This window comes from Solanum lycopersicum, chromosome 9 (assembly GCF_036512215.1).
Source record: "Solanum lycopersicum chromosome 9, SLM_r2.1".
Classification (NCBI taxonomy): Eukaryota; Viridiplantae; Streptophyta; class Magnoliopsida; order Solanales; family Solanaceae; genus Solanum; species Solanum lycopersicum.
This window is the reverse complement of record NC_090808.1, coordinates 67574453-67587549: the sequence shown is the minus strand read 5'-3', so window position 1 is coordinate 67587549 and position 13097 is coordinate 67574453. Positions and strand designations below refer to the sequence as shown.

Genomic DNA, 13097 nt, shown 5'->3' with positions numbered 1-13097 from the left:
TTTCTTTCATTACTAAAGCTCGATGATTAAGAAGGGAGGGATCTCAACTATTCCACCATAACTTTAATCATTTAATTGTTTACCTATTGATCAATGATACATCAGACAATATATAAGGCTTTGATAATGCTTTTAACATAATTTCTTTTATTACTGAAAGTTCGATGAATGAAAAGAAAAGGACCTCAACTACTCCACTATAACTCTGATCACTTAATTGTGTATCATTGTCAATGATACATCAAACAATATGTAAGGCTTTGTATGTGTCTAAGGTCATCTTTGATTCAATTCGTTAAGTCCATTTGAGGCCTTTTTTTATTTCTTTTACAATATAAGGGGGGCATAGGGAACAAAGATATAAAAATGTACTAATATTCTAATTCTAAAACTAAATAGAATCAATAGCTTAATTAGCATTTTATTAATTTTTAAGATGTGAGAGGCATGCATTATATTTTGTTCAGCCAAATTTCATCCCTACAGGCTACAACAGTGGGAAAAAGAAAAGGTTCTTTTGTCTATATTAATTTGGCTAAGTATCATGTACATTAATATTTCTACATAAAAGAATTTTAAAAATAAAAATAAAAAGGAAAAATAACAAAAATCCCTCCCTTAACTTCACTTATTACCTTTATCCCCTATTAGTTTTAAAAATATCTAAAATTTCTCATTTTTAAATCAAATGAAGCGGATACAAAAATGTAACAAAAAATGAGACAGATACAAAAATGTAACAAAAAATGAGGCGGATACAAAAATGTAAAAATGACGCGGATAGAAAAATGTGATAAAAAATGAGGTGGACACAAAAATGTGATAAAAAAATGAGGCGGATATCAAAATGTGATAAAAAATGAGGCGGATTCAAAAATGTGACAAAAATATATAATGTATCCGCCAACTTTTTTATTGTACAGCCCTATTATGTATCCGTATTTTTGTTTTTTTTTGAGGAATTTTGATCATTAGAAACTTATAAGGGACAAATGTTCGTTTAGCCCTAAAAGTATGTTATTTATGTCATTTGCCCAAATAAAAATGGTATCTAGCGAATTTAATAGTTTTTTTATTAAAAAAAAAAAAGTTTACCTATCTCTATATCATATTGAGACAAATTAATTAGCATAAGATATTATATTTTGAGTATTGTATTTGAATCTACACTCTTCGAAAAAGCAAAGGACCAATATTGAATTCTGAACCCAAGTAAAAATAGATTTGTTCGATACAATAAACTTTTACTATTCAAAAATATATATATATAAGGTGTTAGGATAAATATTCTTCGTAATAATGTGACCGGACAAAAATTAATAATTTACAAAATGAGTATGAAAATAACATAACGATAACTTGAAACAAACAAACTACTATCTCTACTTGTCAACTTATCTCCTTACATGTAGTTCGGAGATCTTGTTTTTACGAAGATACAGAGATTGTTTCAAATAGAAAAGTGGCCCGAATAAACCATATCAAATCAAGATGGAGAGAGATACAATTGATACAAATTTTCAAGTAGAAACTACCTTGAGAAAAGAACAGTACCAAAAGGCAAATATTATGATAATCGAAGAAAAGAAAACAACAGGTAATATTAAAATCGAAGGTTATAAAGATAATAATAAAATATTAATAATAATAGAGAAAAGGAAAATGAGATGCGACACAAGTACGTATTATCCTTTTATCCTAATCCTCAATCTTCACAACCTCCTATCTCCATCAAGGTCTGAAGAAGAAAAAATGGTAATGCGAAAATCGGCGAATAAGATAATACGAGAGTACTAATGACAATACAAAAAAGAGAAACTCGATGCAACATGGCTACATACTACACTTCTATCCGAATCCTCAATATATGTAACTTCTTATCTCGAGTCATGCCTCGATTAGATACAAGTGAATCATGTCATATCTAATCTCCTCTATCAAACTCTTCTTCATACAGACTTGACTAAAACAATAAAATAAAATATCTCACCATATTAAGATTATCTTCAGACCAGTTTAATTAACCAGACATAAGATAAAATCTTTATAGAAGTGCCTAGCTAGTATCTAGGCTTTCCTATGCAAAAAATAACAAGAAACCTTGATAAATAATGAATCAAAATGTCATTTCATCTTAGAAATTAGTGTCTTGTTAGTCCCAAAGATGCCAATCTCCACAATTGTTGGCATTTGATGCAGCCATGTATGAATTAAAAGTCTTTGACATAAACAACACATACAAATTAACCTTGCTTACAATTTACAACCATCTCATCAATGCCATAGAATATATATATATATATATATATATATATATATATATATATATATATATATAGCTCAATAATGCTAATTAAAAGAACAAACATGTACAACCTTAGTCTTGATTCTTATTGTATCACTTTTATATATTGCTCACATATATATTCTTCATTCAAGAACTAGTATTGGAAGAGCTAGAATATTTCTATAATTAGTTAAAAGCAAATGTCTCTAGAAAGGTGTATTTGCTATTTTTGGTAATATCATGAAGTGCATGTAAATAGAAGCCGATGAGGACAATGTGTGTGTGAACCTAGACTAAACAAGTATGGTGTATTTTCACGCAGATTTCACGCATTTAGACTAATTTTACAGAATATTTGTTACATATCTTACTGTCATAAGTGTTGAGCAACTATGTCCACCAATACTTAATTAGGCAAATGGAAAGAGATCATACAGTAATTTTGTCATCGCTGATATTTAAAGTTTGAAACCTCGGACTTCATGGTTTCCAATCTAAAATGATACTCACTATGTCGTACCCTTGATGTAATTTTAAACGACTATCTAGACTTGTTTGCATGGCACGCGGATCTAGTGTACAAATTATGAGTTCAATCAAATTCGACAGTTTTGGCTCAAATTATGTATAAGTATTAAAAGAGTTCATCAAGTACAGAAAATAGATTTCAAATATAGAAAATCAAATAGGTTATGATGAAATTCCTTCCTTCTTCGACCTCTAGAATATTTAAATTTTGAATCCACGCGTTATTTTGATTTGGTAAAGACTCAAATTAAAATAACCTTTGATAGTACCTCATAACACATGATTTTCTTGGTTCTTATAACTTGGGGGTGTTTTGTCTGCCATTTTGTACTACATATAAAGGTGATTTTTTATGCAAAGCCACCTAGTTAGGACTAGGTATTTTATTCCAAAGTATTTGCTAGACTTTTAGAATCACGAAATATGAGTTATCGCACAAAAACGAATTTATTTAATGTGCACTCAAAAAATAACAGCCACCCAATTTTTGAGGAGTTCCAAAAAGAAAGGCATTTGATATTCATTGAACATATGGCATTTATGAAGAAACTTTACGGTAATGTCTCATGGTAAAAGTTTATTCATATTCGATGTTTATATCTATCTAATAAATATGTTGCGTTGTATATACTTTCAAGTACCTTAATTCAGGGGTGGAGCTATGGTAAGCTGAAGGGTGTTTGGACAAATCCATTGACTTTTTCGTAAATCCTACGTACGTATTAAAATATCAAATAATACGTACAAATAAATTTATTGTGAATCCTCTACCATAATGAGGCGGGTGGCCCAGTGGTCTCCATGCACCCAGTGAAGTCATTCAATTCGTGTGAGGGTTCTCGAAACCTACTCTCGGCACCAAGCTTTATTTAAACACTTTTAACTTGATCATCGCTAACAATGAAATATATTAACTCATCGTTATTGTGTCTCATGAACACTAGATGTTGATGTAACAAATTGTATTCAGCTTATGACTTTTTGTAAGTTGAAGTGTTCAAGCTAACACACTAAAGACGAACTTGAAGTGTCTAAATGTGCATACCTCAAATTGAAATATTGTTTACTTCTCAGCTGAGATAAACTTAAATATATGTTTATACAATTTGTTTTAATATATTATGTCTTCATTTTTAGGCTAAACAATAAATACGAGAATTCAATAGTATATGTGATATACCTCATCACTATCGTAAGGGCGTTAATTTTTAAAGGAGAAACTACGTAATTAATCATATTCCATTATTATATATACTACTATTATTATTTATATTTTTAAAATATTATGTATTTTACCATTAATTAAGAGTTTTCTATCATATTTTGAAGAAGATACACCTAAATATATGTATTTTTGCTATCATATGCACTAACAAAGGGAGAAAGGCAATCGAGATGGCAATGGATACAAACTAAATTTGTTATATATCTCATACATGTGACTGATTAGTATGTATATGAAATATCATATACATTGGAGAGGGGCGAGTAAGATAGAAAAGAAGCGAATGATATTTATTATATATTTTAAATATATGAATCATTTGGATACAATGTATCTAGAACAAACTGCACCTATTTTTGACCTCATGTATCCCGTTATACATATATTTGAACATTCTAAACATATTTAGATGTATCAAAATCTTATAGAAGTCGTAATACTTCAAACTAGAATATATCTAAGTAATTAACTCTTAAAATAGAAATGCTCCCTCCACGTGTCAAAATTTCATGAGATATCCCACAAATTGACTGGCCCACCAACAACCTAGGTTTCACTTTCAATGTATATATGGTCAATCCATATAACTAAAATGTATACCTTTGTATTTCCACTTAGACCAACACCACCCACCCACCCACCCCCAACCCACCCCATCTTCATATTATAATAATCCCAAATTTTCAAAATAATCTCATATATATCTTATCTTTGTTTTTTTCAATCCAAAAAATAATCCTATTTTACTTGCATGGATTTCTCTCTACCATTGGTTACAAACATGAGTTTCATTAAGGTAACAAAAAAAGTGAAATCAATTTAATCACTTTTTTTTTTAATAAAATTTTCTCCTTTGATATTATGCATGATATAAATTTTCAAGATTTTGAAAAATTAAATCAAGAAACAACAATGATGCAAGACATGATGCTTCATCCTCAAGAACATCATCAACTTTTTAATGTACAAGTTATGTTGAATTCTTATTTAATTATTATTATTATTACAGATTTATATAGATAAGATTCAAGTTTTTACTAGAAATGGAGTTTTGAGAATTGAATTATTTTTTTATTCCTCTTAGATTTTTTTTTCTTTCAAGACCTTGAATTAGATCATATTATTATTCCTTTCATTTTCTTAGGTTGCATTTAATCAAAGAATATTTTGCTTTTCAAGCTTATTACTCAAGTTCTCCATGTGAAAAATGATTCTTGTTTTTTTAGTCTAAGGTTCTTGTAAAATGACTTTTATGAAACTTAAAAACTATAGACAAAAGTCTCATGCTTATCAACATAGCCTTTTAGTGCTACAAAAGGATTCTTTTTCACTAACATAATCCTCAGAATTCATGTCCTTTTTATTTTTTTTTGTGTACAATTTTAGATGCCACAAAGAGTTTTTAAGTGAACATACTGTAAAGTATTAGGTGTCTCTCGAGTCTCATGCAAATTACATAAAGAAAGAGAGCATAGGTTTAGATAATATACATTCAAGTGTTACACATCTGTCGAGTCTCGTGCAGATTACATAAAGAAATAGAGATAATATACATGCATTAAAGTGTTAGGCATCTGTCGAGTCTCGTGCATGAAAAGAGATGGTTTTTAGATAACATACGTAACGACATGATTCTATTCTATGAAAAAAGTAGTATAAAGATGCTATTAATAACAAGTGATATATTTTGACTATGGCTTTTTTGTTTTTGTTTTTGTAGGAAGAGATGCCAAGCCCAATAAATGATCAAATTTTGAATTTTTGTGAATCTGAACTTTTTTCAGAAATACAAAATTCAGATGTTGCTTCTACCTCAAATAATTCTTCTTATAGTACTAGCACTACAACAAATTTCGATCTAAATAGAATCGAGAAAAATGATGAAACGATCACAAAAACAGCTATGAGTAATGTTAACAATAATAGGTCGATGATATTTGACACACAGGATGAGATTGATAACGATATTTCAGCATCAATAGACTTTACCCCATCCGCGAATTTCACTGTTCCTGATCATCATTTTTTACAACAACAAGAGGAGCCATTCGACGTAAATTGCTCTGTTATTCCCCTGTCTCATCATCATCTTATGGGGCCTTCATTATACGAAGATGAATCGTTGACATCTCTCCCTCCTTACATACGAGGAGTGACGAGTACTCCTTCATGCGCATTTCTTGATCATAATATGGTGAATTATCTTCAAGGAAATATCAACAACACAATATTTGATGCAGCTGCTAATAGTCATGCATTGTTCTTTGGATCTCAACTGCCAAATCAAGAAATGGATTATCAAGGAGAAAATGGTAGAATTTTTTGCCATGATTCCTTGTCAAGAATCTATAACAATGATATTCAGGTATTTATTTCTTTTCATGTGTATGCACACGAAGAATTCATCAATCTACTGTATATGCGTAAAAAATAAGTGTCTTCAGATGAACCCCATGTCGGACTAGGCAAGGTGTAAAAAGGAAATGAGTAAGTTCTTGCCTAAGAGTAAAGTTAAAATAAATCGAAGAGGGATTTTCCGACAACAAAAAAAAAGTTTTTCTCCCAAATCAAGGTAATAGACCACCTTATGTTCGATGTAAGTACCATTTCCAAAAACAAAAAAAAGTTTTTCTCCCATATCGAGGCAATAGACAACCTTATGTTTGATGTAATTATCATTAAGTTAAATAAATCGGAGAGGGATTTTTCGATAACAAAAAAAAGTTTTTTCTCCCTGATCGAGGCAATAAACCACCTTATGTCTAATGTGATTATCGTTATGTCTGAGCTACTCCTTTGCAGGAAAATTACACTGTATAAAAAGGTCAAATTTATCTTAATGAATACTATATGTTGAACCTCTTTGTTTTTTTATATATTTTGAATTATCTGAATGAACATCCTGACTCTGATACTGATATGTAAAGCGATTTTCTTTTTGATATGTTTATGTAGGCATTGAGCAATGAGAGTCAACATTTGGTTAGTGGTGGTGGTTGTTCTAACACTTTGGCCACAGAAATCACAAGTTTTGAAGATCCTAACTTCAAATCTGGTAGGTGTTCAGTTGAAGAAAGGAGGGAGAAAATTCATAGATACATGAAGAAAAGAAATGAGAGAAATTTCAGCAAAAAAATTAAGGTCTACATCTTCCTACTATTTTAACTTTTATTCCATCTCATCCTCCTCCTAAAATTTTTTGTAGCAATGGCGAAGACAGAAATTCAATATTTGATATGTGGTATAATTTTTTTTTTATGTTTACAATATAAATTTTTAACGAAGACATTCTGTGTGGCGATGCACTTCTAGCACTAGACTTCTTTCCTTTTTTTCCCATACTTTTCCTCTCTCCTATTATTTGTTCTTTCACCGGAGGTTTTTATTTTGTTTTTATAGAGATTCGAGAAAATTCTATAATAATAATTTTAAAAAATGCAAAAAGATGAGAGCGAGGTACTTTCCTTGATATACAAAAAGAAAATTTAGGACGGTGTTTTTCAAAAAATGAGTAAGGGGCGGAGAGAGGAAGACTCTCGACGAAATGAATCTAGAAACAACATGAGAATTAGCATTATTCATATAAGTGTTTTTGTCTCTTCGAGACAATACAACAAAAGGACAATCCTCTATATATATTGACCTCAATTTAGCATTATGAAATTTTAATTGCGACAAAAAGAATAACTTTATGAAATTCAGTGATTATACGTGAAATTAACCCTATTTCAAAAAATCGCAGTATGCATGCAGAAAAACACTAGCAGATAGTAGGCCAAGAGTGAAGGGAAGATTTGCAAGAAATGATGAATTTGGTGAGGCAAGTAAAGCAAATTCTTGTGGTACTATTGAAGAGGATACAATTAGTCATGAAGATGTTGGACTCAATAATATAATGTATCATCCAAATATGGTTACATCTTCAACACATCATGACAACAATGCCACAATTTTCACCTCAAATTGTCATGTACCAACTACTAATGGTCCCTATGATATGTGCACACCTCTCTATTGTACAGATGGTCAAATGCACTAAGTTAAAGAGTTCCTATAAAGCTCTACAATATGCTCCTATAAGTTCTTCCTCTACATATAACAAGGTACTCTTCTAACAACCCTTCTTGTGTTTTTGGAATAAGGCATAAGTATACCTAGATTAATATGATCGAAATTTCAGAGACTTATCTTAACTAAACTAAGGTTCTATTGCTCTTTTGGCTTACATGGGACACTATGTGACTCCACGTAGTTGAGGCGTGTGGGAGATATTTGGATGCCAAGTAAGTCAATAAGGCGTACAAAATTACAAAAGAATGGATTCGGGGGAGGGGAGTGTTGCTCGATTTCCGATCATGGTCTGGGGGTCCTTGTGCCTTATCCCTATGTTTTTTTTAAAAAAAAATAACTATCTATTTGTCTAGACACGAAATTTAAAAAGAGAAGTTTTTCTTGGAACTTGTGCTCTAAAATAAAGTACAGATACTTGTGAGGTTTAAAAGGCCTTACGAAGGATAAAATAGTCATTTTAAAAGTTAAAATTATTACCACTAAATATAAAAACATGTCATTCTTTTTGGGCATAACGCATAAATGTACCATTATAGTTACATATTTAGCTAAAAAGATTTCTCCATAGGTCATTTAGGGTTACATATTTAGCTAAAGCCAACCAAATTCTTTGGACGATCAAAATGGATTGAATTAATAAATAGGCATAATACATAATTATGCCCTTTAATTTGGCTTCGAATCACATTTGTGCCCTTCAACTTTGGATGTGCATAAGTAGACTCTTAAACTTGTATAAAGTTGAACAAATAAACACACATGTCCTACATGTCATTTTTTTGTCCTATGTGGTGTCCTAAGTGTATTTTGCCATGTAGGACTCATGTGTTTATTTATTTAAAAGTTGGATAATTAAAGTGTCTGTTTGTGCATTGTGAAAGTTGGAGGTCAAAGTTAAAATTTGAAATCAAGTTTATGATCCAATATATGTATTATGCCTAATAAAAAAGGCCGAGGGCCCTACCTAATACATAATATTCAACCCAACATATCTTAAAATTTATGGAGTTCATATATATTATTTATTATAATTTTAGAAAAAAAAGTCTGAAAAATATTTTAATTTTGATAGAAATTTTTGTTACGATAACAAACTTGGAAATGACCTTTTATCCCTTGTACTATTCAATAGTGTATTTTAAAGATATATATGTGTTTACGTGAACATCATAAATATTACATTTTTTAAAATAGTAATGTGTCCACGTGTGTACATATATACCTTTAAAATACACAATTAAATAGTGCAGAGGGTAAAAGGTCCTCCATAAAGTTTGGTATCGTAACAACAATTTCTACCAAAATTAAAGTATTTTTCAGACTCTTTTTTCATAATTTTTAATATATTCTTATGTATAAATTTATACTCTATATCAAAAATATTGAATTCAAATAAACTCAATATACCGAAATTATATTTGCCCTCGCATGTTATAGCAGATAATCTGACTTATTGTCATGTTACTAATCACAACTTTTCTATGAATAGTTATAGTTACTTTTTAGGTGTTTTCATAATGTAAAAATTACTTTATACTATTAATGTATATAATTAAACTCATTAAAATATATTGTGTGACAGTATTAGGTGGTGAAAGAAGAAGAGGTGGAATTCATTATATATATATATATATATATATATATATTATTGGTGTGATGTGAATCAAATATTGCATCAAGCAATCTTGGATTTGATCAGCTGTCAACTTTTATTTTGGATACAATTTTTGCAGAAATTTGTTTCCAATGGGATGTATTAATTAGTCATAAACTAATTAATTAGAGAAAACAAAGAATAACTTGTAATAACTTAATCAATGTTCTTTAGTTAGGGCATGTAAATTTTGTAAATGTTATGCTATTGTAAGTTAGACTTTTGTGTTTTGGAAACTTCAAATATATATTTTTTTGGCTTAAGATATATAATGACTTGTTAAGATCGACTTCAGATATTTTTATCGAAGTTATGGCCTTGTCAATACCCATAATTAGAAAAAAAAAACCTAAGTTTGTGGCCTTGACAATGCCAAATTTGAGACTTGTTTTTTTACTAAAGTTGTGGCTTTAACAACGCCAAACTTCAGACATTTTTCTAAAAGGCATAATACATAAATACGTCTTTTAACTTAGTTTCAAATCATATTTATGCTCTTCAATTTTGGATGCACACAGATAGACACTCAAACTTGTATAAAGTTGAAGAAATATACACACATGTCCTACATGTCATTTTTTGTCCTATGTGGTGTCCTACGTGTATTGTGTCATGTAGGACTCATGCGTTTATTTATTTAAAACTTGGATAGTTAAAGTGTCTGTTTGTGCATTACGAAAGTTGGAGGTCAAAGTTAATATTTGAAGCCAAGTTAGGGTTCAATGTATGTATTATGCCTTTTTTAAAGGAGGAAAAATTCAAATATGTCATTGAACTTCGAGAAAAATCATATTTATATTATCCGTTTAAATAATGGCTCATGTATGCCATTTTCGTTTAAGAAAAGGCTCATACATGTCAATATTTGTTAACAAAAATGATATAGAAGAACCAAACTTTTAACTAATGGCATAAATGAGTCTTTTCTCAAAATTTGATGACATATTTGATCCTTATTCCTTTAAAAATAATTTAATTAATGGCATGGCCGAATCATAATTGATCACGTGTAAAAAATGGTTTTGCAAAATCAAAATTATTATCATTAACAAATAATGGCATGGATGAGTCTTTTCTCAAACGGAAATTACATAGATGAACCAAACTTTTTAACACATGACATAACTTTTTTTTTTTCAAAGTTCAATTATATATTTGAATCTTTTCCTTTTTATAATGAAATGCCAAAAAACACACTTAAATTTTTCAGTTTCAAACCTAAACTATTTGGAGTATGAGCAGTAGTGGGCTATAATCTTCAGTAAGGGAGTTGAAAATCTAAAAATATGAACACACGAAGTAGTCGAATGGAGTTCGACATCTACTTTATATACCTAAAAAATTATTTTACCATGTAAAATTAATTTAATTTTCCGCCGAAAAAAATTCGATAAACCTTCTAATGATAAGGTGGCTCCGCCACTGAATATGAGAAACACACCTAAATTTTTACTAATAAATTTGAAAAACAAATCTCTAAGAACCTTCTAATGATAAGGTGGCTCCGCCACTGAGCACGAAAAATACACCTAAATTTTTACTAATAAAAAAAGTTTCCACATAGATTGTTACGTGGAAATTAAAACAATTTCACCATGACAAAAAGTGATAACACATAATTAACATATTTAACAATCTCAACTGAAAATATAAATTGAAACAAATGACTTCACTTTAGAAAAATCAAAACACATTTTTTTTCAGTCAGCAAACGTGTTTTTAGAAGTTAAATATTTTTCGCACTATCAATAATTTAAGTATGTTATTGACATTTAACTAATAAAAATGTGTCAGTATAAAAAAAAAAGTCACATGCATGAACAATTTGGAGAACTTTATCTCTGAATTATTTAATAGTATATTTTAAAGGCATATATGTGCTCACGTGAACACATTACTGTTTATAATTATGCAATATTTTTATGTTTACGTGAGCACATATATACCTTTAAAATACACTATTAAATAGTACAAGAGGGTAAAAAATCTTTTCCAAAATTTGGTATCATAATAATAATTTCGATCAAAGTTCGAATATATTTCAGACCTTCTTCCCGAACGGTGATTTGTTATTATTTTCAAGCTTTTCCTCCAAATTTGGTCCTCCTATTTGATGTTTTGGAATGTGTATATATATAAGATGTGTATTGTAATGGTATGTATGAACTATGTATAAACTTTGTATACATTGATATTGATAACAGAAAGCTCTTGATTAATGACTCCCATATATTAAATAATTATGAAAAATTGTCTGGAGCATTTTTTGAAATATTTGTGATTTCTTTGTACATGAAAATCTATATTTATTATATATAATATGGTTCTAAAAATGTTAGAAATTGTTATATGTATGAAATTTGGTGCCAAAGAAGTCCAAATACTTGGCTGCCATTCACAAAAAAAGGTCTCGAAGTTTAAATATTTCAATATAATTAATTAAAAATCAATACTTTTCGAGTAAAATATACATCCAAACCCTACTTTAAAAATTTCAAATTTTAATTTTTTTTAGCCTCAAATTGTACTACTAGATATACATTTTCTGAAAATTAAATGATAGCAAAGTTGATGTGCTTTTCTTTAATATATTTCAAAGACATGAATTTATTATTTATGTAACTGCCAAAACTCTTGTGATTATATATGTTGATTTATAAAACCATATATTATAATATATTTTTTTTTTATAAAAAGTACAAAGTTTTCCTTTTCTTGGAGGGGCAATTGAAAACTCCATTTTAAAATCATCTTACAAACTTTTGCAAAAAAAGGTGTTAATAAGACAGGATATATGGTTGGCCACATGCTACATTTTCTCCAAAAGATTCTAATGGGGTGGTGAATATTCGGTCTCGAGTTCGAGTTTTGAAAATAAAATTAATTTTGATAGAGAATGAATTTGAGTTTTGAGAATAAAGTTGATCTCTATAGGAAGTGTTTTATCCTTAGAATAATTTTTTTTAAGTGAATCTGAATTTAATTAGTCGAGTTCTGAATTAGTTGTGTTGGGAAATCTCACTTTTTAGGAGTAAAACGTCTTTTACATGAGACACTTTATTTTAAAATTTTGAAATATGAGATTCTTGATTAAAAATGAAAGATACCGTTGAAGAAGAAGGAAACTCATAATTGGAACATGTCAAAGGAATAAGACCAACGCAGTTGACTGACTTGTCTACAACAAATATTGATGAAGAAGGAAGCTGAGGATTGGAACATGTCGAAGAAACAGGTCCAACGAAGCTGACTGGCGAGTTACAACACCACTGAAGAATACTAAGATTAGACTACCTATGTAGACAAGTCAGTCAACTGCATTAAACCTGTTC

General features: G+C 29.5%; 1 protein-coding gene across 3 annotated transcripts; it reads left to right on the top strand.

Moving 5' to 3' along the window:
* The first annotated feature begins 4698 nt into the window (after nucleotides 1–4698).
* On the top strand, nucleotides 4699–10045 carry LOC101264977 (two-component response regulator-like APRR9). Of its 3 annotated transcripts, none has more exons than XM_004247889.5 (5): nucleotides 4699–4836; nucleotides 5761–6405; nucleotides 6996–7181; nucleotides 7783–8143; nucleotides 9694–10045. In XM_004247889.5, the coding sequence occupies exons 1-4, from the start codon at nucleotides 4792–4794 to the stop codon at nucleotides 8077–8079; spliced, it is 1173 nt and encodes a 390-aa protein (XP_004247937.2). In that variant the 5' UTR covers nucleotides 4699–4791; the 3' UTR covers nucleotides 8080–8143; nucleotides 9694–10045. The 3 variants fall into 3 exon arrangements, with proteins under 3 accessions (XP_004247937.2, XP_019071038.1, XP_019071037.1); XM_019215493.3 differs by lacking the exon at nucleotides 4699–4836 and adding an exon at nucleotides 4875–5003; XM_019215492.3 differs by lacking the exon at nucleotides 4699–4836 and adding an exon at nucleotides 4875–5009.
* Nucleotides 10046–13097: the final 3052 nt, after the last annotated feature.